The 27,218-nt window shown below is 33.7% G+C and overlaps 2 protein-coding genes across 2 annotated transcripts in view; one reads left to right on the top strand and one right to left on the bottom strand.

Moving 5' to 3' along the window:
• The window catches only part of LOC146531333 (meteorin-like protein), a 31,787-nt gene extending 10,421 nt beyond the window's left edge, over positions 1 to 21,366 (bottom strand). The window contains exon 1 of the mRNA XM_085198148.1: positions 21,106 to 21,366. Within this exon, the coding sequence (XP_085054274.1) occupies positions 21,106 to 21,197 (92 nt within the window). The 5' untranslated portion in view covers positions 21,198 to 21,366. The remainder of the gene's footprint in view (positions 1 to 21,105) is intronic.
• A 4,021-nt stretch (positions 21,367 to 25,387) lies between these two features.
• Positions 25,388 to 26,633, top strand: LOC146531332 (transmembrane protein 70 homolog, mitochondrial). The gene is made up of 2 exons (XM_085198144.1): positions 25,388 to 25,913; positions 26,371 to 26,633. The coding sequence occupies exons 1-2, from the start codon at positions 25,470 to 25,472 to the stop codon at positions 26,563 to 26,565; spliced, it is 639 nt and encodes a 212-aa protein (XP_085054270.1). The 5' UTR covers positions 25,388 to 25,469; the 3' UTR covers positions 26,566 to 26,633.
• The last annotated feature ends 585 nt before the right edge of the window (positions 26,634 to 27,218 follow it).

The raw sequence follows: 27,218 nt of genomic DNA, 5'->3' as shown, positions 1-27,218 counted from the left end.
GCGAGGCTGGAGGCGTTATTACAATCAATAAATTCGAACTTTTAACGTATTGGTGATAAAATACGATATATAGTGAGTGATTAGATAAATACAAAGACTTTTCTATCGTCATAAATATTAAAGGAAACCCGACCAATTATTTATAGAATATTTTAGACAACACTATTTTTTGTAACTGAATTTTTAATTTTAAAATTATATACAGTCCACAGATTAAATACAAGTCAATTAACAACATTCGAATATATTTTTATAATAATCGATTGCGGTTTTTTACTTTAATCGATTTACAGCTGGATGAAGGTGAATATTTTTAATAAAATATAAATTCAATTAATTTTATGCTATATTATGCTTAAAAAAAATTACATGTTTGGTATTCAGAAATACATAACGTTTATACATTTATAAACAAAGGAGGTTCCCAAATAAGTTCATTAGGGTGACATAAAAAAGTCCCAGAGCTTTATCATAGTTACAACAGCCGCGTTATAATAATAAAATAAATGTATATCTTTTCTTCGAATACTTTTATTTATTCTGCCCAAACCTGACGCGAGATAACAATGAGCCGTACGTTCAACCTTCATCTAGCCCAGGGATGTGCGTTTGACTTTCACAAATATTTATAAATCAAAATTTAATTACATTTTAGAACATATTTTCATATAATCCAGATTAAAAAATAGTTTAAAAAAATTGTCACTATTATTGCGTTGTATAATTTTAAACACTTACAATAAAATAACAATGAGGTAATTATTAACTAATATATCTGATTAAATATTTTATAATCTTATATCTTATATAAATACATATGACACTTTCATAAAACTAAAAGATTTCTAGATAATTTAACAATTCGCGTAGCTGGCAACCCTAAATTAAACACGCGAGCTGCGCCCGCGCACTGCCCACGCGCCAAGCCGGTAGCGTATTACCATACTGGATGTGGATATCATCATGCCGTACTATTACAACGCCTCGGATATGTCGTGTTTCGAACCAACCTACAATTATATCTAGGCTGATAATATAAAATCTAGATTTTATCAAATTAACAGTAAGCACCTGGATTATACCTTGGAAAAACGAAAGGAAAGTAACCTTTATACTCCAAAACTTCTTTATTTTAATAAAAGAGAAAGGAGAGATCCTGCAATGCATGCTGCTAATACACATCGTTTCGTGCCGATTCTCGGGACTCGATAAATTGAAACAAGATCTAGGGTAAAGCGGTGGAACTTAACGCCGTGCTTTGTGTATAATTAAAACTATTTAAATATATAATTGTCTTGAATGAGGATCGAACTCTACAACAACTTAAAACCTTAGTCAGTACCAATTCTTAAGCTATAATTTAGTACCCCCATATCACTATACATTATATAAATTCTAACACTGAGGTCTAGTATAAACCAGAGCGAGATAAAATCTGCTTAGTAGAGGCGGATATGGTTATACATATTGTGGCCGATACAATTTCAAATCTCTTGTCCCCGCCACGAGCCTTGCGGCAAGATTTATAGGCTTTCAAATTCACCCACACAAATGTATGGCGTTCGATATTTTTAGGTCAGCGTCTGCTGTGTTGTGAAAAACATAATGAGGTTATATATTTTAGTATGTTTTTTTTTTCTTTTTTTGTACATAAAAATTCAATTGCGTATTTGCTGACATTGACATAGCACAAAATATACGTAGATTCCATGCAATTTGTTATATTTGGTAATACGAAAGCAATATAGTTAATATAAAGGGATCTATAAGTAACATAATATTGTTAAGTAACGACCCACACGCGGCTTCGCCTGCTTAAAGCTTGTGTTATATTATGCCCAAAAAATACAAAATCTTTACAAATTGTAGGCTATGTGTGATTCTGATGTATAAGATATGTTACTGTAAAGTTTTATCTAAATCTGTTCAGTAATTTTTACGTGAAAGTTAAACAAATATATATATTCACAATTTACATTTATAATATTAGTAGGAAGTTCGTTAAGTAGTCAAGTAAAATAGTCTACTAAGTATTAAGTGTATAAGCATGTACGGATTTCCGTAAAACAATGGTAATGTACTACCTATATATATAGTATACTTGTAGAGTATAGGCATCTCGAAAGTATTCAGACAATGGCCGCGGCCGTACGCCGCACGTGCGCCCCGATTGTATTGTGTTTCTATATCGATAGTCGCTTTAGTCTCATATGATAATAAATTATTTAGTAATAGGTTCAAATTTATATAGGTATATCATTTTTTGTTTATAATAAATAATTTTGTTTTTAGTAGATTTATATCTAGAACTAGATTTGAAACGATTCACGAAAAAAGGTTTAGTAAGTGGCTTTGCCTTTAAAAACTGTTGAATTTTTTTTTCAAAGTTTCAAATAACCACATTGCATTGCCTACGGCGACACCACACTTTACGAGCTACGTACGTACAGACATACATACATATATACAGGTATATTAGATGTTGATAGCTCTGTAATAGTATAAAATGGTAGTGATGATTCGACCTGATTGTATAATGGGAGCAACTCGTGCGGGGCGACTGCGGCGCGGGCGACGTGTGGGCGACCCTCCATCTTCGGTCAAGAAATACTAGATCATTATTTTCTGCACCTTATAAATCAGTCTTATCATATATTAGAGTAGATACATATTACATGTTATATAAAGTAGCGACAGATACGCGGCTTCGCCCGCTATAGCTTATGTGTTATTCTGATGTATAAGCTAAATTACTGTAAAGTTTCATCTAAATCTGTTCAGCACTTTTTGCGTGAAAGAGGAACAAACATCTCTCACAAATTTTCATATTAATAATATTAGTAAGATTTATTGAAAAAAAGGAGAAAAGTTATTTTATAACGGAATATGTAATTACGTTCAACTTTTGCACGTCATGCATGTCTTAACACAGCAATAATGATTGGTATGTTCAAAGACAAATATGTATGAAGGAAACCTCTTGTTTCCTTAACACCTGGATATGATACACCACATTCATGAATCACGAATAATCTAAGATAGCTATGCGATGACAGCAAATGTTAAGATTATAAAGAATTATTACTATACATACTTATTTTAAAACAATTACTTCAACTTTATAACGGCTTTGCGGCGTTGAGTTACGCCACTCAACACGCAATCTCAACTCGCCTTCATAATTCGGTGTCGGTCGGTATCTTAACGCTAAGTTCCCTCTGCTCACCCTGCAACATGCGAGATAGTGCGTGAAGCTGTGCTTCCACTTTTCACTATAGTATACCAACAATACACTACTATTATCTTGACACACAAAAACCCGAGCATTAAATTGCGGCCACTTAACGTCGTTCAATTTAAAATGTCATTTTTCATACCAGCTTAGTCATAAATCGTGTTTTTATAGCGCGAACATTCTTGGGTGTTTTTTATATATTTTTTGAAGTTATACCTAACGTAATTTTGGAGGACCGCGCATGTGCGGCCGGCGCCGGCGCAGCACATGTAGCGGGCGGTTGACAGACGTTGTAAATAATCATTAAAAACACGAAGGTACTTACTGTGTTGACCTGACAGCACTTGTATCTAGCAATGCGTTTATTAATAGACTAAAATTGATGTCATTCTTGGCGCAGGGGCAGAAGAGCGTGACTGTATATGCACCAGGTTGTGGGTTCGATTCTTATTATGTTAATATTTTTATTTCTTGACGCTGGAGTGGTGGTTGTGGAGGTAGTTCGCGGCGTTGAGTTCCTCCAGTATTCGGCCGTAGGCATTGCCTTCAGAATTCGGCGTAAAGTGTGAAGTTAAAAAAAAATACTTAAAAATACTTTGAAAATAATAAAAGAAATTAAAAATATGTAAGCTCTCATCACAAAATCGCTAAGTTTTCCGTAGGTAATCTCTTACCATGGCAAAAAATGTTATGCACAAAGTCCGCTTAAATTCTCATAAAATAATGCTAAAAATGTAAACTATTATAAATAAACAGCCATAGAGCGGTCCGCGGTCGACTTACGCACAATTATGAAAAATATGTAATTAGAGAGCCTTCACAACAACCAGCGGCATGGCACATACTTTCTTAATAGCTTGAAAAAAGACCTTTTATATACGGAATTATCTTTGTAAATGTCATAAGAAATTTAAAAAAAAAAAAAGCAAACGCAAAAGAGAATGCCTTTAGTATTCAACGAAAAATGGGGAACGGAGTGTCTTAACACTAGGTTCGCTCCAGCATCCCATCCAGTAAAGTTAATTTAAAAAAGAAACCTATACAACAAAATTTATTTCGTTTATATAAAACTTGTATACATATATATCTAATTGGATATAAATTGAAACGATTTAAGAATCCCATAAGAATTCCTATCGATAAAGTTAAACTAAATCGTTCCAGGCGATCACATGCTTTCACGTCATCAGGCAATCGTGGGAATTACATCAAATCATCCACATGATTTTATAGTGCTATAAATTTGTGATAATAATTTTCACACAGTTAAAAAAAACCACACGCAAATACATATCAACACGAATAAATATTCATAAGGGTTCTCATCAAAAAATATGACTATATTATTATATTTAGGCCGTCCTGGCGCAAGGGCTTAAGCTGTGAATGTAACGCAAAGGTTGTCGGTTCGATTCCCTCTACCTACCCCACTATGCGAGATAGAGCGTGAAACTGATATATATGTCATAATTACAAAATACACTTTTAAAAAGTTTGAAAGTTCGAAAAAATAAATATCTCCGAAAATAAATATACTAATTTGTTTAAATTCTTAAAATAGAAGTGTAAAGAACTCTACATTTTCATTGTCATTTCTAAAATTAATTTAAGCTCCAACCGTCTCGCCTAACGCCTTCCTTATTGATAATATGATAAGGAGACAGTCTCACGTTCTACATGACAAGTGTCATACCTGTCACACTGTCATTTTCACGACATACTGTCAATATGTCGAATTGATTACCTACAATTGTGGGAGATCTCACTTTATCTAGTACCTACATATATTCAAATATTTATATTTGATAAGCTTTTTATAGCTTTCGTGCGAATCCGTACCATATTCGTTTATTTATTTATTTTATGTTTGACATCTCTCTACGGTGTAAAGGATCCAGACAAATTACTGGACTCTCCGTTCTCTATTTTCTGTCCTATATCGAAATAATCGGAAATGTAATGTTGATTTAAATGTAGACATTTTCCCAATTGGAGACAACTATCGCATGTAGAGTCAGAAACTTTCGACGGCGCGACGTCGCTTTTCATATAAAACATAATTTTTAATAAAATATTATTTTAATTATAAATCACAATTTATATAATTTTATCTTCCATACAATTCATAGTTAAACTACTAGCATATAATTAACTTAGAGTTCTAGACAAGAACGGACCAACTATCTACCGATCTTTGAATTGCCACTTTAAAGCTGCTGGGTATATTATGTGAATATAGTTATTTAGTTGTATATATTATACATGTAATTTATTATTATACACGCTGCCAATTATTACATACAAAATGTTATACAGTTGCCAGCTCAGTTCTTCCTGATTGAAATTGCACACAGCAGGGTAAGTAGAGGGAACCTAGCCACAATTCCCCACTTTCTGGAAGTATTACGTGTTGAGTGGCGGAACTCAACACCGTGCTTTTTCCTCGATACCAAAGCGAAGAAATGAAATTATAAATTTAAATAAATATTTAATTTCGTCGAGTGGGGATCAAACCCACCACCATGCCCTTGCTCCACAAATGGCCTCTATTTTTACTGATTACAAAGAAATAATATTTAAGGCTTAGCAAAGCTCGAAGTTTCAGAAATTTAATTTAAAGTGACCACGACGACGATAAATCGTTTTTAATGCGCCGTAAACGGGGCACGACCGCGACAATGCGAAGGAATGCGCCCGTAAACCGCCAATAACTTTGAAAACTATCAGCCGTGACACTTTGTTACTTAAACTTTTATATTATAAAACCTGGTTTGATAATCAAGTAATTATGCTTTTTCAAAAACTCTATTTATTCCGTAAAAGTTTATTTTTTCAGATTCACGCTATATCCCATAAAGATATATAGAAGGCAAAGGGAGAGTGAAATTTTCCGCCAAATTCTACAGGCATTGCGTATCGAGTCGTCGTGAGTATCGCCAAGGTGGAGAGCGGAGTGTGTTAACACTAGGTTCCCTCTGCCTAACCGAATACAGCATGCCGAATGCGGGATAGAGCGTGAAGCTAAATAAAAAGGTTCACCTAAGTAAACGTACCTACCTATAAACTTAACTTAGAAACCGTAAATATAAAAGTAAATCAATATTCTGTTAGCACATTAATTTAAACTATATCAGTTCGAAAGCTGTTTCAGATAGTAAGAGGTACAACAATGCTCGGACCAGTCGCCAGAGGTAAACCCGATCTAGGTCTTATAGGTACACTCGTAGCTTTTATATTTTCCGCATTGAGATTGCGTGCCTCGTACCCGGCGGCTGTGGACGATTTATAGCCTGATGTAGCCCATACATACACCTCTACATACAGGCTATACTTGTTATTATTTAGCTACGACCTCGACGCCCTGGACCTGGACAGTCTCCGCCCCCGGCTACGCAGACGCGGTCTCGCTAAAAACTTTTTATTATAACCAATCAAAGTCAATTTAAATTAACGATGTTTTTTAGTATATTATATCAACGTTTACGAAAATAGAATGGATTGGCGTAAATATCAGGTAAAAATATCCTATTATTATCTTAGGCCAGTGTGTAGCTGTAAGCGCGACACATTGTGGGTTCGATTCCCATTTGAGAACATTAAATATTTCCTATTTTCCTATCTTCTCTCTGGCAGCATTCCGCTGCTGAAAACGCAATGCCTCCAGAATATGGCAGAGAATGAGAGAGAGAGAGAGAGAGATGTAGGGGGCGGAGTGTCTTCCCACTATGCTTCCTCTACCTGAGAGAAACAGCGTGAAGCTAATTGAAAACTCAATTAAAAATAACGATGTTTTTAATATACTACATCAACGTTTACGAAAATAGAACGGATTGACGTAATTACCAGGTAAATTATCGGTGCATTCTTCATCCGTATAGGGACAAGCTACGGTTGCAGATTTAAACGTAACCAAATTCATTTAAATGCCCCACGTCTCTATTTGGGAGTGCAGTTTTTGCATCATTTCCATATTATTATAGCGTGGTTCATTCGTCGAAACGACTGGAACCCAAGTTCGTACGTAAAAGAGTATCGAGAAATCATTATAACAAAAAAATATAAAAGTAAATTTAAAAATTAAATCAATTTCACGCGGTGTCCCATGTAAAGCAGGGTAGGCAGAGGAAAACTAGTGTGAAGACATTCCGTTTCCCACTTTCCGACGAATTCTAGAGCCACAAGCAGTCGCTTTTACAGGCTCATTTTGTGCCCCAGTGCCACGACTGGCCTCCTATAATTAATATAAAAATAATTAATATTTTAATATAAAATTAGTCGCAAAAAATTATGGATATAGTATAAAGATTTAGTCCTTGTGGAACGATTTTCATAGCAAAAGTCTCGAGTGCGAGTGAGAAGTAGCAGCAAGGATCTATAGTATATTTCTACAGTTGACCGACCTTGTGGCACGCGCCGACCGCACTATTCCGTTGATTTGCCTTATTAAATCTAATTCTGCAACACCCACGAACAGCTACTATTACAATATAATATGACTAATGTCTGTCCATGGACACTTGGACAAACATAAATGGACACCATGCTATAGGTAATTTAGAAGGGAAATTTTGCAATTTATTTATTTAGAGCGATGAAACAGGTTTTCTTACTGATAACTTACGTTCTAATATGAATATTCTATGCGGGATTTTCTTATTCGAAAATACATGTAAAATTATTAACTATATTATTTTCGAAATTTATCCTTTTAAATATATATAAATTACATATTATATATGTGGGATAGTATATAGAAAAGCTTTTTCCTAGGTTCCTTCTGCCTACCCTATAACCGTGAAGCTTAAAAAAAAAAATTCTACTGCCTAATTGTTTAATGTAATGTGAAGTACTTATACGTACGATAATGAATGTAATTTGAAACGCAAAGCACTATTTCTTAGTATTTCTTTTATCTATATAAACATAAATATTTTAACGATGGTACCCCACAACGAATTTAGCCAGAAACCAATGCCCAATTAGTGGTTCACAAATACCGATGCCACTAAATCAGGAGATGATGGCCGCCGTCCAATAAGGATATAGCAAAGCTGACCGACACATTCCTATAGCCTTTGCTGAAACACATCTAACAATATCTCATTAGAGACTAAATTGACTCTCAAAAAATAGAATTGATTGGCATTGTTAATAATTATGTATAATTTGTATGTAATTATTAACAATCAGAATCAATTGTTAAATCCAATCATTGTTTAATGAAATACAAATAAGAATTTACTTAATCTTTTTTGGAATCGTTTGGCGCAAAAAAATAATTATACAACGAATGTTGTAAAAAATATATTTTTCAGCTTAACGATGTATCCCGTACATGGCAGAGTAGGTAAAGAGAACCTAGTGTTAAGACACTACGTATTTTAAGCATATTTCCTTTCTTGTATAATAAATATGTTATTCAAAGCTATGCTACAAAAAAGTATAACGAAATCATAGCAAATTTTGCAATAAACAGAATGATTGTTTCATTTGAGTCGCGTACGGGGACTTGCTTGTTTGGAGACCAATGCCATAACAATGACGGCCACGAACGGCCTTTTGTGTAAAAAACCAAACAAAGGGTGCGCTCGCGTCTACACCTACAGATCCTATTTAAACATAATAGTTTATTTTTCATATCAAAGTTGATATATTACCTTTTTCTTATCTTATAAAATAAATAAATCTGCAAAGTGTGAAATTATTAACTCTAAATATCGTTATAATATGAACTTGTTTGTGAACAATGTACTAGAAGACGATAAAGTATAGTGATGATATTTCTAATTTAAATATAGATGTAATATTACATAAATATTTATATAATAGTGAAATAATGAAGATACCATTATATTACACTTATTGAAGCAAGTTCATCTACATTTAATGTAGAGCACAGTGGTCATATATTACTTTCTAATCTTTTTTTTCACAGCCATATTGAAGGACTAACGACGCCATCTGCAACTTCCTCTTAGTTGTACATTATAGATAACTAGTGAACCAAACGCGGCTTCGCCCGCTTAAACTTATTCTTATATTTTAACCAAATTATACATTGTGTCTATATGCAATTGCAAAGTTTCATCTAAACCTGTTGAGTGGTTTTTGCGTGAAAATTGAACAAACATCCATCCTTACAAATTTACACATGTATAATATTACTAGGATAGGATACCCGTACTAACCAAACACAAGTCTTAGCTCTAGTGTATCTTTCTAGCTACTTGGAATGCGTATTGTGTATTTATTTAGAGCCGGCTCCGTGTCAGCCATTTGCTGGTGTCAGTAGTGGCCAGCACTTGTTTACTGATCTCGTTAGACCCTGACCGCCCGGACCCGCCTACACCTCACCACCTCACCTCACCTCATCAGGACTTTGACCAACCCTCGTCTCTTTTTCATCATCTTCAACATACAAAGTTAATATTGATTTTCTTAATAAGCAATTGTAATTTAACTCCGCCGACTTAACAAAGCTTATACCGTCCCATCAATCATAAGGACACGTATAGATGGCGAGTCGGAGTCACCTCCATTTTTTCTCCGCATTGCATCTCGCCCGAGTCCGTGACGAAACGGACTTACGGGTAATGCAATTTTGATTAACTTCGAGTCACAGATGCAATGTTGATAATGAAGACATTATTATATATTACGTGGTTTGAGTTTGAATGTATCCGAGGTTATACGCACGCACAACTATAATGATATTGATTGTTTAGTATGACATCTTAATCGAAATAAATATCGTGGCGTAGTGGCATAAAGCGAGACTATAAACACTATAGATCGTGGGTTTGATTCTCAATCGGGGAAATTAAGTATTTAGTATTTTCATTAATTCGCTCAGGTGTCGAATTGAATCTGTAAGCCGCTAGTAACACGTAATTCTTCTAGAAATCGGCCGAAAACTGGAAATGGATAACGGAGTGTCTTAACTCTTAACACTAGATTCCCACAACCCGTGTGGGATACAGGATGAAGTTTAAAAAACATATATTTAGCACTTTGATTCGTCCTGTTTATTATTATACTACTGTAATATATTTAGAAATAATTCTATATACCTATACAAAGAAATAAAAATAATTGTTGTAACCAATGGTTGATAGTTTTCGTAACACGCAAAATTCTCGTAGCGTCAACTTTCACTCGAACAAACGTACAACATCGGACAAAAAGCATGACACCGACTCACGAGGAACGGTCGAGACAATAGATCTAGCGCCATTGATTACATGTCTCATTCGGTAACTTATCTAATTCATCATCATCATCATCATTATTCATCATCTTTTGTCCACTACTGGACATAGGCCTTCCCCAATTCTTTCCACCACACTCGATCCTCATCTCTTCGGACCCATCGGCTTCCCGCCAACCTCTTTTGGTCGTCGGTCCATCTGGCAGGGGGTCGTCCCACCGGTCGTTTTTCCATTGTCTTATCTTATTAGATTGTATTATTAATATTGGTAAAAAAGTTCCCAAGGTGACATTATTCGATAAGTTATTACTAATAGTTAGGCCATTTGTTTATTATTATTATTTTACGCACATAGCAGGTTAGGCAGAGGGAACAGGAAAACCTAGTGTTAAGACACTCCGTTTCCAGCTTTCCGCCGATATCTGGAAGCATTGCGTATTAAGTGACAGAACTCAACACCTCGCTTTGCCACGTTACCAGAGCGAGGGAATGAAAATATTAAAATTAAATTTCACTAACAGTCTCCTTTATACTGTTGTGCCTACGCCAGGGTTATTTAATATAATATTTTAATTACCAAACTGATATCATATTACAATATTTGCACCTACAGACAGACAACCAAGCATATTATATATAGATATAAGAAATAAAAAGCTCTTAGCTAGGTGTTATTGTATAAACAAGAATCGGCATTACATAGTGGTTCAGCGATATATACTGAGGTGCGATGTTTAAGGGTAGACACACACGAGGTGTGGACTCTAAGTCGGAGTTCAAATACAGAGGTGTGAAAAGCATGATCGTGGCTTTCTTATTTTGAGGTAAGCCGGTCCCTTTTATTTGGAATGACCACTGCCTCGGCTACGTGATCCATGTATACTGAAGGCCTCTTAGCGCTAAGCCTTATTACTTACCAAGATTACAAATAAAATGGATTTATGGTATAGTATATGTTAACTTTTGCTATATTAAACTTTAATAATATACTAAAAATATTGTATTTTTCAAATAAATTATAATAATTATTAATAGCTAGTGTTCCATTCGTGGCTTCGCTCGCGTGGATTGCACGATTCTGATTTTTTCCTATTTTGTATACCAGATAATACCTGCTTAGATGAATTTATATAAATTTTCGTAGAAAAACACTACTTTAAATCTTTATCTGAAGCATGTCTAAAAAAGCTTTTAAATATACGGGTATTACATACATATTTCAACGAACTAATAACTTATTATAACATTAATTTTATATGATTTTTAAAAATATTTTTAAGAGTATCATCCACACTGACCAATGTCACGAAGAATGCATTAGCGAATATCACGACAAGTCGTACATTAAATATGTCCATATTTCAATCTCAGTTCATATAAATTCTAAACCTCAATACGCTATATCTGGAGTGGTAAATAGAAAAGAGAGAATTCTGGCACTAGATTCTTATTGCTTATTCTACAATAATAATATGTAGATATATGAAAGTAAAATAACTTAAAAGTAAGAATTTTCCATTATTTTATAGCGTAATATTTAAAAATAACACATAAAACTATATTTATCAAAAATGATCGCTCCCTTTCGATATCAAGTGTCACTTGCATGTCGTATAGAGTTACGGCCAAACCTGCTTAGTGGGGTGGAATTGAACATTTTAACACGAACTAAAATTATTAAGGCGAGGAAATAAAAATAAATCAGGCAGAAATTGGTAGGAAATTATAATAGTAGGTAATTACCGTTGCGGTGCAGTGGTACTGACAGGTTGAGGATTCGATTCCTACCTGGGTTAATGAATTATTATTTATTCATATATTTCATTTCTTCGCTCTGGTACCAACGCAAAAGCGCGGTGTTTAGTTATGCCTCTCTCTCTTAACACTAGGTTCTCTATGCCTACCCTGCTATATGAGAAACACAGCGTGAACCACAAAAAAAAAATAGTAATAATGTTTTTGCTAACTAACCTTACAGAACTACTATATTATGGTAGTACTATTTACTATGAAAAAAAAAGTGAAACCAACAGTACAAAACTCGCTCGCCTCTGAGAAAACATACAATCAATTTATTTTTTTATAGCAAACGACATATTAGAAACTGCATCAGTCCTATATTTTATCTGTGCTTCAAATACAAAGAGTTTATATTATTTTTTTATTGTGTAAATATAGACATACATCGAAAAAAGCAAAAAAAAACCCGCGCATTCAAAGAGTTTGATCTCCTTTATTTGAGTATTCTTATAAAACTTATTCATAAGAAAAAGAAAAGTTCTAAAAAAAACTATATTTAGAATCAGAACGAGCCTTTCACAGATTTTATTAACATAATTAAAATAAAAAAAAAACAAACAGCGACCGTTACACGAAGGAATTCAAAAGGGAGCCGAGGCGCGCTACAATTTTTTATCGTACATTTTAGTATGCCCAGAAGTCGTATCTTCAGCTTCACGCTGTAACCCGCACCCAGCAGGGCGTAGCAGGGTAGGCAGAGGAAACCTAGTGTTAAAACACTCCGTTCCCCACTTTCCACCAAATTCTGAAGGCATTGCGTGTTGAGCGGAACTGAACGCCGCACTTTGCCTCGTCCGCGTATAATGTCGTCGTCGTAAAGATAGCTAGTCTATACTAAATTGCTAAAGAAATCACTGCATACTTATTTTTTAGCGGTCGAGATTGCAAAGGGCTATAAATGGAGGACTGGAGCCTCGGGCCGGTGCCATTTGCAATCGGTTATGGAACGACCGCGAACTTCTTTTTTTTTACATTATAATCGGTCGTCCCAGCTTCCTTTTTTTATGGTATCGAGATAAGCGATAATTGTAAAAGGCAATGGATACAAAAATTTCATGGAAAATATTTTGTTGGTTTTGGTTATGTGGCGTTTGCATGTTTTTATGGTGAAAAAAATCATGGACTGCAATAACTAATGAGAATTACTATAGGTAGTACTGTCACAGTAATTTTTATACTTTTTCCTTATAGCTTTAGTGTTATCTTTTTTGTTTAGCTTCTCGAATACAGTAGGATAAGCAGAGAGATCTAATATAAGACTCTCCGTTTCTTATTTTATGCCGAATTCTGGAGGCAATGTGTATTAAGTGGACGAACTCAACTCCGCACTATGCCTCTACTCTACACTAGTGTCGAGCGAAAAAATATTAAATATTAAATATTTAAATATTAAATATTTTTTCCTCGAATGAGAATCGAACTCACTACTACCTGTAACCTACCCCTGCGCCACGACTGTCCTCAGTGTTACCTTAAGTGGATAAAATTTATGATGGATGAGCACAAGACAGCAAACTCGAGATACGCCATCAAGGAGTCAAGTTACGGACCCGTGCCGCCTCATTAACAACGCGTCAGTTGTAAAGGTAAATAATAACGCGACGCTTTCTTTGTCAGGATCCTGCATATTGAAGGCTACAATATTTATACTTGAGGCTTAAATATTTAAAACAAGTTTTAAAAGAGTAATTACTATTTCTTAGCAATTTTTTTTAGCGTCACTGTGTGTCCCGCACACAGCAGGGTAGGCAGAGGGAACCTAGTGTTAAGACACTCCGTTTCCCACTTTCCACTGAATTCATGAGGCATTGGGTGTTTAGTGGTGGAAATCAGCGCCCCCCTTTGCCATGGTACCTACCAGAGCCAATCGAACCCACAACCTTCGCGTGTACAATCGCACCACCACCAAACACAGAATCCACCAAATAAAATTCTAAGACTTGCTTATAATAAAACAAGGCACCATTATAGTATACGCTCAGCGTGGTTCCGGATACCCGACAGTAAAACCTTATCATTTATACATATAAATTGAAAATTTACAAAAAAAAAACTACTATAATCGAAGTTGTGGGGACTGAGGAGGAGATTGAGGGGACATTAAAATGCAGCTCGTGCGACGCCGGCCCGCGCCCGTCATCCTCTATAATAACCGCTCTGGACATCACTAATGCATTATTCAACGAATCCTGATCTCACATCACTATACATTTGAAACTAATTTATTATCTATCAAAAATTAGATGGTTTTTAGCAGATTATTTTTTATTTGGGTCAAAGTGGTGCAGTGGAACAGCGTTTGACTATATATAGAGGTTGTGGATTCGATTTCTATTCAGGGGTATAAAGTATTTTTATTTTTTCTTCCTGAAAGATAAAGCCTGACATTGAGTTCGCCCCGTGGAAATTGGTGAATGGAGGTAAACTAGGTACTCTGGTATATACCGGAGTAGCTAGAAGCATATATCTGGCATACAGAGTGTTGTTTACACATAATTTTCAACATTATTTTTATATATTGTAGCATATTAGTCGTCCTCAGTAAAAAATATAATTCATATTTTGTTCTGATAAATAATATTTTACGATTTCAGTATAGCTACGTACGTACAACGAAGAATTGGTTTCCATTACGTACAAATTGGTATTTCTCTAATTAACACCGCACCGTAGCACGAGGCGTTTTTCGAGAGTAATGAAAAAATAAACTAAAAGTACAAAGAACACTTTCATTAGACCTATACAGTATACTCATCACTGACCTACATGTACCGTTAATTATTTCATTTTAAGCATAGAACTAATTTTTTATTCGTTCTTTTATTCAAACTGATGAAGCCAGTGGTGGCACAGGGGTACAAGCGTGTGACAGGTTGTGGGTTCTATTCCCACTCGAGGAAATGAAATATTTAATATTTTAATTTCTTCATCCTGGTGTCGAGGCAAAGCGCGGTGTTTAGTTCCGCCAATCACCTACAATTACTTCAGAATTTAGGGTAAAGTGGAGAGCGAAATGTCTTAACACGTAACACGTATCCCTCTGCCTACCTTGCTACATGCGGGATACAGTGTGGAACTAAAAAAGACTGTATAAAAATAAAATTAACTCGAAACAATAGTAATCAACAAAAACATAGCATTGTGCAAATATACCTACATATATATATGCAATAGAGCAATAAAAATCCTATCTGATCGATTGAACAATTAATTTTAAATGGCTTGGCATTTAATGACGAAGCCAGCAAAAGACCTTGGGGCTAATTCTCCTAACAATTATTAATAAACTACGTTGCTATAATAAATTTGAATTAATTCAAATTTCGTTTATAGTTAGTTACGAATAAACTAGGTATATACGTTTGTAGGAACAATAATTCATAGAAACACGACAGCCATGTTGTAACTTCTTGCATTTAAAACTGGGACACAATCATTATTATTAATCAACAGCAAAACGTGAGTTTCTTTTCGTCTATTATTAATTTGTCATAATGTACTTTCAAACAATATATCATTAGAGGCCAGTCGTGGCGCAGGGGGGTTCCCACTCTGAGAAATGAAATACCTATTTCTTATTTTCATTTTGTGTGGAGGGAAAGCACGGCGTTGAGTTCCGCCACACAACATGAAATGCTAATAGAATTTAGCGGAAAATTGTAGTGTTATTGTAACACTAGGTTCCTTCTGCCTATTCTAGGTTCCCTGTGCCGGATACACCATGACAAGTCGATTACAAGATATTTTTATACGTATTTTTCTTTATAATTTTTACCGTACCTGAAAAACTCTGGAGTACTGGACTCATTAGGTACATATAGTACAAAAAATATTATTAATTGACTAAGACCCTCTACCAGAACACTGGCCTTGGCTCTTACATATGGCGTACCAGATTGTATTACGAGAAGTAACGAGTACTTTATCTCTGTGATTGGAGCTTCGAGCACATCATAAAAATACTCTCGGTGCCTGTGGCGAGAGAAAGATGATAGTTGTAGTTAAAACTATCAAGTGCCTTGGGAACTGGTGAACATATGTCCCATTCCTGATATTAATATATATAAATTTGTAGTGTATTGTAATATAGTACATAATTAATTATTAGGTAGAGGGAACCTAGAGTTAAGACACTCCGTTCCCTATTTCCGCCGAATTCTAGAGGCATTGGATGTTGCAATGGCGCTTCACCTCGACACCAGAGCGAAGAAAATGGAAATAATAATAATAAATATTTCATTTCCTCTAATGAAACTATCTCGTTGAGGGTCACACTTTGTGCGCCACGACTGGCCCCAAAAATATAAAACAATGAAGTTCTAAATTCAAATTATCAATTGATAGCACGGGAGAATCAACGAGCTCAATAGACAAGCCCAAGGCGAGCGTCTCGGAGCGAACACGAAACGGAACACGTGTCGCTGATTGGCCCCAATTGGCGAGCGAATAAAAACAATCGTCGCTTAAAAATAACAGTGATTTCATACAACATGTGATGGATGTTTTCTCTTAGTAATGTTGTGTTTGTGTGTGGAGTTCCCAGACTTGGGCCATGTGAAATATCCTAATGCTGCTATCCCATGGATGGTTCAATTTTTATGATAATACGCTGGTGACGAACACATAATTATAAAGTATGTATATTATGACCTGGGAAAGGTTCCGGGACAAAGTTTATGCTATTAGTATATTTTTGAGGCCATAAGTGGCGCAGAGCACAAAGTATAACTAAAACGGGACTGGTATGGGTTCTATTCCCACTCGAGGAAATTAAACATTTAATATTTTCATTTCTCCATTCTGATGTTGAGGCAAAACGCCCTCCTCCAGTCAACCTGCAACACCTCCCGAATTCAACGGAAAATGAGGAACGGAGTGTTTAAACTCGTTTTAACCCTAGTTCCCTGTGCCTATTCTGCTGTACGCGTGACACACCGTGACGCTAAAAAAAATGAAATTGACGCTATTATAGTCTATTTAATTCGAAATCTGCCATATGGAGAGCGGACAAAAGTCACTGCACGCTATAAGGTACCCTGTGCCACACCAACCATCTGATGTTTTATCGTAAGCTACGTAAACAGATATGGACATCCGTAATATGGTAAAAAATATGGGTCAAACAAAGGATGTAAAACCGCAAAAAGTCTGACTATCATTGTTTTTCAATATTGTCATTCTGATTGTTAATTGTTTTTAACTTCCGTTGCTATAAATTAATTATAATTACAAATATAATTAGAGATGGTACGAGCAATATCTATTTTAAGATACAATTATATATCTATGGATATAAAAGTAATAGTTAATCTATATATATAAAATCGAAAGGTCACTCACTCACTCATCACGAAATCTCAGAAACTACATGTGCTAGGAATCTCAAATTTTGCATAGGAGTTATTTATAGGACGTAGGTGCTCACTAAGACGGGAATTTGCAATATTCGAAAGGGTTGTTTTTGGGATCGAAAGTTTGTATGAAACTTTGTTACTACAAATGCTAGGAGTCTCAAATTTTGCACAGACGTCACTAGGACGTAGTCATGGAGACAGAAATTAATAAGAACATAGTTCACGCGGGCGAAACCGCGGGCGGGCCGCTAGTATTATATAAACATAGCTACGGTAGCACGTTTTTATAATACAAAAAAAATTAAAGTTAAAGTTTTCAAAAATCAAAAGAAATACCCTTTTAGTCAAACAGAAAATATGGCACGAGACAAAGATATGGACGATATTAAGGTAACAAAAACTGGTATTTGTCACGACGCGACGTCGACAGAGCTCTATCGTAGCTTATCTTGTGTTCCTTTTGTGTTGAAACCGTCGTTAAAACCCAAAGCATTTGAAGAGATGGCGCCATTAGCTTTCTTAATTTCTTTTTTAAAACTGCATGACGCACTCATATTGATATTACGCACATCCGCTTCATCTTGGGATACAATTTAAGTGTATGGGGCAAATTAATGAGGTATTTAATTCCGGAGAAACTGCCGCCATGTTTGGATTAATCAAAACCTCAGATGACAGCACATGTCATTATTTGTGAGGGATTGGAATTTTTAAATATTTTTGTTTTTTTTTTCAGCTTAACGCTCTATCCCACTAGCATGTAGAGCAGGGAAAGCCTAATGTTAAGATACTTCGCTTCCTAGTCTCTTTCTTCTGGAAGCATTTTGTGTTAAGTGGCGAAACTCTACGCCAAGCTTTTGCCTCGAAACCAGAACGAAGAAATAAAAATAGTAAATATTTCATTTCTTCAAATGAGGATCGAACCTGTTGCCTTAAAGTCACACGCTTATGCCTCTACACCACGACTGGTCCCAATATTTTTGTTATAGTTAAGCAGCTATAACTAGGTATATTTACTTTAGAAATGTTTGTCACTATTAAAATGACATCAAACACAGTATAAAATTCCAAACCATATCATTATTAGACCTAGTTAGCTTATTGAACCTGTCATTTAAATATACCTAAGTACCTACTTCAACCAGTGCAGCGTATCGTGCGAACGCGTCATAATAGAGGATATTATAATAAACAGGCGGGTCCCCCTCGTCCTCCCTAATAAATATTAATGTATGAACTTGAGCCCCCACTGTGGACCGATGCTGGTCCATTGACACTCAATTTAGTACTTTTTGCTGAATGCACTGATATGCTCTCGAGCTAACGTTGTTCTTAAGTTATTCAAGCACTTACTTACTTGTTTTTGATTAGCAAGGCTTTGTCAATAGAAGCATCCCTTTTGTAGGAAATTTTTGGAGTGCACGTGTTTTTAAGTAAATATAGGTATGTTTTCTTTTCAGATTCACACTGTATCCCGCATGTTGCTACCCTGCTGGGTAGGCAGAGAGAGCCTAGTGTTAAGACACTCCGCTGCCCACTTTCCCCTATGGCACATGCCCACGACTGGGCCTTCCATCCATCAGCCTTTCAACGTCCACTGTTGGACATAGGCCTCCCCTAATTCTCGGTCCTGCGCCCTTTGAATGGGCCTTAGTTTTGATGAAATATATAGGTAAGTACAATGAAAGTAATATGGTAAAATATGTAATTATTAAATTTTAAATGATATAGAGTACAAACTCTTTATAATTTAGGCACTAAAAATTACAGTGGCATTTCTTATACCGAATCTAAATAACCAAAGTCCGTTTTCAAATAACACATTAAGAAGTTGTAACTTTTTGTCTCATAAATATAACATCCCTACAAACTAACGTCCCTCCAAAATAAAGAATTAAGTACTTTCAATAAATATACAACAATGGGCACACAATCATATTTGCTTTTTAATTTTTATTGAATTTCTAGTACACAATGGGCACACTTCGTTAGTGCCGGAAAGGTCACGTGTCCTAAATACAGAGGGTGGACGAGAACACTTTTCCTATAAGTTTCCCACGCTACCCCCTGCAATGGTAATGATAGTATGGGAAACCATACTTGTTGATTTTGTTCCGTAGTCGTCCCTCACTGTCAACGTTTCCGGGGCGAAATAACAATTAAATTAATTACATTTTATATTTCGGTCGTTCTAACATGTGCTTAGAACAATGGTAAAACCATTATAATTATGTTTATAATTAAGTATATATATATAATATGTAAATATTAATTCTAATGAACGTAAGTTTGTCTGTTACGCTTTCACGTTAAAACTACTCAACTGATTATCATAAAACTTTATACACATCTTCTTACAGATATTAATAAGGACATAGGGTACTTTTTATTAAAATACTTATTTTTCTTTTAAATATATCTTTCTATAATATAAAATCAAGTTTAAACGAGCGAAGCTGTATTTGAGTCTCTAGTATGTCTAATAGAATATTTATAAATTTTAGTTAATTAGCTAATCATAGTTTGTACCTACTACAGAATTATTAAGAAGTCAATATTTAGTTTCGGTTGCCCTAATACATTTATATATATATTTAAAAGTACATACAAATATTCGATTCCTATTAAACTCAGTCGATGAAATATTTAGATAATTTCAAGATTTTCTGAACCAAAATGTTTAAAAAATTTAAATTCAGATCAAATTAAGGCTAATTTCGCGCATGCAATCGAATATCGCGTCAAAGTGGATGCCTATTAGGCAAATTGTCTGTTAGACGTTCTGACTTCTGCCCGAGGCTAAGATATAAATTCTAAATGCCTAGAATCTATTCAAGCAACAAATTTAAAATTCTACTAAGATGCCAATTAAAAAAAATATATAAATTTACATAATTTGGTTGTGCATGCGAAATTATATTCTGAGATATGAATCATATAAAAATAATTAATGCAAAAACATGTCTACATATTTAAATTATTAAGTTGGAATAAGTTAACTTTGTATATTTTTAAAATAGATTTTTTTGTACTAGCACCTCATTAATCATTTTTATTGGTTATTAAATTAAACAAGTTTATCTTCTTTTTTATATTATCTGAAACATGTATAATTATAAAATAATATATAATGAGGGGAAAAAAGGGTGTTAGCACTAGGTTCCCTTAGCCTACCTTATACTTACATAAACTAGAAGTTATAAATACGTAATTAATATTTTCATATGTCAAAGCTCAGTAAGTTATAAAAATATGTATTGTGTAGGGCAATATCGAATTGGAAAATCAGAATCATCTAGGACAGGGGGCAACAATGGACAAAATAGGATGATATTACACGAAAAAAGTTGTAATTAATATTAATTACAATTTATAGATACCTCTACTGTAAGGCAAATAAAGTATTCTTTGTTTAAATATCCTGATTATATTTTTTTTGTTCAAATTTCAAGCAGTTATTATTTGTGCTTATCGATATGTAAATAAATGAAAATAATAAAAAACCATACCTGCCAGTCCAGTCGCATTGGTCTCCAACAGTTCCCGCCTCCGCTACGCAAATCAGACTAAAAACAGTCCAAAACACTAACTTTACAGCCATTTTTTACAATAATATTAAGTCTATTATAAGAACGAGGGCTCTTATTAATCACAACATTACACTATCAAAGTCATTATTAAAATTTAATATTTTGACATAAATAAACAAAACATTTTAAAAGCGAACGTAAACGGCAATCTCGCTCTACCTTCAAATCTACACTAACGTAACTTTCGACGTTTAAAATTGAAGTGCGACAAAGACAGACAGCTTCATTTCTACAGCATCCACATTTACATCCAATAGGAGTAAAAGAGATAGCAATAATAATATTACAAAAAGTAAACAGGAGTATATAGCTGTCTCTCTTTATTATTTCATAGTATTTTGTACCTTAAGTCCATGTAATAAGGTTTAAAAATAAAAAGGCGCGTAAAATGATTTATCGCAGCTTTTTCGAAATGGCGGGAAAGATACGTAGGCTTTTAACAACAATCTTGTAGCTTTCGGCTATTATAGTCCCGTTTTATTTTAATTATTAAAAGCTCGTTGTATATGCAAAACAGCATTGTTTTTAAATTTAATTTTCCTTGTTGTATTTTAAAATGATGAGTAATGTCCTTAGTCTTGGCAATATTTTTTTCTCCCTTTTTTAACTTCACGCTCTATCCCGCGCTTTGCCGGAGCGAGAAAACAACCTCGAATGAGAATCGAATCCACAACCTGTCGCAATTATAGTCTCGAGCTTGTACCCCGCGACTGGCCTGTCTACATGACTTTTTGTAAATGCGAAATATTGCATGACTTACATGAAAAAAATATATAGGTATTAAATGTTTTAATTTAATTATAAGAAAAAGATCCGTAATTTCAAGTCAGCCACAAAATTTTATAGGTTTCTCTTCAATAACTATAATTCTGGTAAATAATATCTATACATTTATGATTGATTTATTACCGTGCAAAAATAATGCAATAGTCTGACCAATTAATTTTAAAACATATCTAACAGATATTTAAGCAATTTTATCCTTTATTAACTAAATATTTAAGGGTCCAATCTCCACGCGTAAGTTTTCGCTTGAGTTGCAACTTGCAACACATCATCCCTTATTTTTTTTACCATGATCTGGCACATTGTTTACATTTTTTGCGCATAACCTTTTAGATGATGCCTACACCCAATATATGTAATTATAGGTTAAAAATAGCTTTTTTGTAAATTACAAATGACTCGCTTACCTTTAATGGTTTTGTAGTTAACTATTAACAACACTATTTTAGGGTTTGTAAAGAAAAAAAGTTTTATTTTTTTGTTGTTAATACAGAGTGAAGCTATCAACCTGTAATATGCACATAGCAGGATAGGCATAGGAAAAAGAAGAGGGAAAACAGTGTTAGGACACTCCGTTCTTATAAAGACATATATATATTTTTGTAAATCTTATAGACATTGTAAAGCTTTTTGCTCCGCATAAGCGCCATAGTATGTAAAGCCTAAAGAAAACAAATCAACAATTAAGTAAAATAAATCTAACGATTAAAACAAAAGATATATCAAATAAGCAAAGGTCAAACTCAAATTATAATTCTTAACTATTGTAAAATCAGGAACGTTATCATCACGTGTTAGCATATTATGTTTGCGTAGAGATAAACAAAACCAATAGTCCTTGTTTGCTCGTAAGATAGCCGCATTGTCACCCACTCGCCTTTCTTGGGTTAAATGCATTAGCTACAAAAAAAATCATTCGCTTTTTTAGGAAACTAGCGATAGGGTCGCGGGTTCGCCTGCGAAATTGCAAAGACTTTCGAATTTCGTATGTAGGTATGTACCTATTAGAGACTCACACGCGGCTTCGCCCGCTTAAACTTATTTTTATATTATAACTAAAGGATATAATATATTTTTTAATAAAAATTATCTTGTCTTTTCTAATACCTCTAAGAACCTACCATTTATTTTTTGTTTTCTTAAATATGTTTCATTTTGATTACAGGTAAAGTAAAAGCATTACGTAAGTTAGTAGTAATACTTGTTTATATAGTATTGTTTGAAACAAACGCAAGGATTCCATCACTAAACATAAATAAAACAGGGAGTTTTTTTAATAACAAGAAAAAAATAACTCTTTTTTTCGTCCTCAGGCCGATTGAGGGGCAATATTGTGTGAATGTTTATATTATCGGCTATAAAAATTCTAAACCTTCTCCAGTAAGTTTTTGTGTATAATTATATTTTTCAATTCATGGATTTTTTGATAATGATAATTAAGAACGTATACGTGTTTAAACACAGTAGGTATACATTTCCAAATATAGATATGTTTAAACATTAAATAATCATTAATTTAATTATTTATTTTATTTTATAGATAGATATGTTAAGAGGTAAGACAACGAAATTTCGATTGTTAAGTTGCTTTGTATGTTAGAACTTTTTACTGTAAAGTTTTCTTGGACTTTAAATAAATTAATTTTTAACAAAAACAAAAACCGACTTCTAACAACGAACTAAAAAGTGAAAAATAATTATACAAAGATTTTATAATTTTGAAGTCGGTGCCAAATTAAAACAAACAGGCTTAGTAATTAGATATTATAGTAAAGGTGTTGTAGCATTAGCTTGACACCGACTTCAAAATTATAAAATCTTTGTATAATTATTTTTCACTTTTTAGTTCGTTGTTAGAAGTCGGTTTTTGTTTTTGTTAAAAATTAATTTATTTTACGATTTTTAGTGATGGGTAGATCTTAAAATGATGCTTCTTAAACGAGTGGTGATGGTGGTGGTAGTGGTTGTCAACGAGTGGTTGTGGTTGTCCTATGTAAAACTTTATTTAATTAAGTATTATTTTTGTGCAATGTTACATTTTGGTATATTGACAAGAACATACATAAAAAGTATTCGGGCAAATTGAAAATCTCCCTTTTTTGAAGTTGGTTGAAAATGAGAACATCCTCTTTTTTGAGGTCACCTCACCTCTGACATCAATTTAAAAAGTTTTTGCTTGTAACTATTACAGTATAATCAATTTTTTACCAAACTTTCTAAATTTTCACCTGATCCCATAATCGGAACCTAACCAAACTTTCACCAAATTATCCTTGAAGTGTATCCTTTCAAATAAAAAAAGAATCATCAAAATCGGTCAGCGCGACATTGAGTTATTCGGCTATTTGTCGCGCACATACTTAATGCAAATTTAAGACTTATGTGATTTTCTCATAGATACCATTGTCAGACATGGACCAAAAAAAAATGGGACCATTCGGGAAGCTTCACCTTTCAAACAAAAAAAAAATTTTCAAAATCGGTTCACCCAGTCAAAAGTTATGAGGTAACAAACATAAAAAAAAAAATAAAAAAAAAAAAAAAAAAAAAAATACAGTCGAATTGATAACCTCCTTTTCTTACAGAAGTCGGTTAAAAATATACCGTATTGAGATAATAGACCGTCTACATATTTAATTATTAGATATGTTAATTTCTTATAATAGTCGTTAAATTACATTAACATACTTAAATAGATCATTGTAACTCAGTGCGACTACGTTTGGAAAAGTCTGTTCTGGGTTTGAAAATTACTCGGAGAAATGAATTATTTTCATTTCGACGAGTAACAAGAGCGACGGTAATTTTTGATAGTTGATCGAAGACTCAACATGCAATGTTTTGAAAATAGGGCGATAAATGGAGAAAGGAGTGTATTATTATTAGGGTCCCATTGCATTCTTTGGGAATTGGCAAGCAGCATAAAGCTAAGAAAAATTGAAAGAGTCAATGCCATTTGTCTCAGTACCTATTAAATGTAAATAGCAAAATCAATATACATTTAGATATGGTAAGTTTATCGTAATATCTTTCTATTAAGTATGTGAAAAATGGGAAGCCAAAAATATCATGCTCTTCAAAGCTAAAGACCAGTAATATATCCAGAATAGCTTCCGTTGGCACGAGCAATCTTCTTTCTTAATATCTGTGTTCTTTTATATAATTTTAATCTGGTTACGTTATTTTTGGTTTGTTATTCAAACGATTCGTACGTTACCGTAATACAAATAACACTTGTTGCTTTCATAATTTTAAAATATTTGTATTGAATTAATATTAAAAATATCTATAATTTTATATATATTATTAATATAATAAATTTTCTTTATATAATAAATTGTTTTTATCGAGAAAATAATAAATTTAATCATATTACTGAACTGAAGGGATATTTGACATAAACTGTCACTTTGACATCTGTCAGAATTTGTATTATAGTTATAATTATAACCTATACTAATTGTTATTGTTAATATATCATTTAAATTTAATTGGAAATGTTCCGAATTTGTCACCAAAATATATGCCTCTTTAACAAATCTATTATAACTTGTACCTCAATAAAAGATGTTGTGTCAAAATCTATTAAATTTTCGCCAAAATATACAATACGGCATTTTGCGAGTGGAGAAAAAGAAAATAATAAATTGGAACGTATATATTATGGACCACTTACGCCACAAATAAGAGCTGTGAAATTATTTTCAGTGGGTTCCAGTGCCCTAGGATTAGCGGCACAACCAATAATATTACGTGAAGCTAACACTATAGGAAGTACATCCCTGTTAATAGCTATTTGCTCTGTTGTCGGATTCTTTACATTTGTAACTCCACTATTATTACATTTTATAACAAAAAAATATGTAACAGAAATCCATTATGATCCTGTGACTCTTTCTTATAGAGCAACTACATTAAGTTTCTTTTTGACATCTGTAAAAGTAAGCACAAGTGTATTTTTATATCAATTTGCATAAATTTACGTATTATGTAATCGTTTTTTAATGAAATATGAGATCAATGTAAATTAAAAGATATTCAAACAATTGGAAAGTATGCTAGTGGGAAGTAGAAGTATCTATACTTAAAAAAGGAAGATACTGTGGCAGATTACCTGGTAAAATATCAGAATGTTTGGCCATTTATAATGCAGTACTGGTAGCAATGCTGTTGTTTCCATTAGTCAGAGTTTATTTGGCTAAATCTACAGAATATACAGAAAGGCAGGTATTGGAAGGTCATTAGCATTTGGAGCTCCATTCTCTTTGGCTACCTTGCTAGAAAAAATCATGCATATTACTTTCCATAAAAAGACCTATTTATACTAATTATTAATTTCAACAATTTCAATTATTAATATAAGACATGAGAATGTTGACATTGTGATTTTTTTTGCAGTTGGACTTTAAAGTTGAAGATGTAGTTGTACCCGATATTCCTGGAATGTTTACTACAATGCATGCCAAAGGCAAACCTCTATTCATTGAAGCAAGACACTTTTCAGACCCCCTTCATTATGCAAAAATGATGGGGTATGATAAACCTTTAGATTTCAAATTAGGAGAGAATCCTGAAGAAGATAATAATAAGTAAATATAGTTTAGTTTAAAATTGTTATTTATATTGTGTTAGTTGTTAATGAAATAAAAATGATTATCTAATATATTTTATTAATTTAAGTCCTGTGTATCAAATTTATAACACTATTTTTGACCTTGCATCATTCACATTTGGATGATGAAACTAAATGATACATACAAACAATATTAAGAGGCCATCATGGCGCATGGGCCCAAGCCCACGTGATGATGGATGCATGTTGAGTGGTGCCGCACTTAGCCTCAATACCAGAGCAAAGAAATGGGAATATGAACACATAAACACTTCCTCGAGTGGGATCGAAGCCACAACCGTCGCGTTAGTCACATCCTTGTGCCGCTACGCCACAACGGCCTCTAAATGCTTTATTGTGACTTATTTATATAATGGTGTTTACATATGTGAACTAGAATGTTGTATTTCTGCAGTGCACTTCTCTTAAAGTTATATGATGATAATCATAATTGTTAGAAATAAACTAGAATGTTATATAGCCTATAGCACTCCTGTGGAATCTAGCTTTCATATAAAACAAAAAAAAAAATCTGACCAGTAGTTGCAGAGATCTTAGCATTTAAACAAACTTCCACTTTATTATATTAGGAGATATTGATGAATAATACTTTATTTTTTAAATAAAAAACTAA

The sequence above is a fragment of the Heliconius melpomene genome, chromosome 15 (genome assembly GCF_056956725.1).
Source record: "Heliconius melpomene rosina isolate 202511_hmr_F chromosome 15, ASM5695672v1, whole genome shotgun sequence".
Classification (NCBI taxonomy): Eukaryota; Metazoa; Arthropoda; class Insecta; order Lepidoptera; family Nymphalidae; genus Heliconius; species Heliconius melpomene.
The sequence above is the reverse complement of the archived record's forward strand: the minus strand, read 5'-3'. Positions and strand labels throughout refer to the sequence as shown.

What these genes read in the sequence shown, in the direction of transcription:
- LOC146531332 (XM_085198144.1), top strand. Translation starts at nt 25,470, where the DNA reads ATGTTCCGAATTTGTCACCAAAATATATGCCTCTTTAACAAATCTATT. An exon ending in TCTTTTTGACATCTGTAAAA is followed by an intron (nt 25,914 to 26,370) that starts GTAAGCACAAGT and finishes TTTTTTTTGCAG; the next exon opens with TTGGACTTTAAAGTTGAAGA.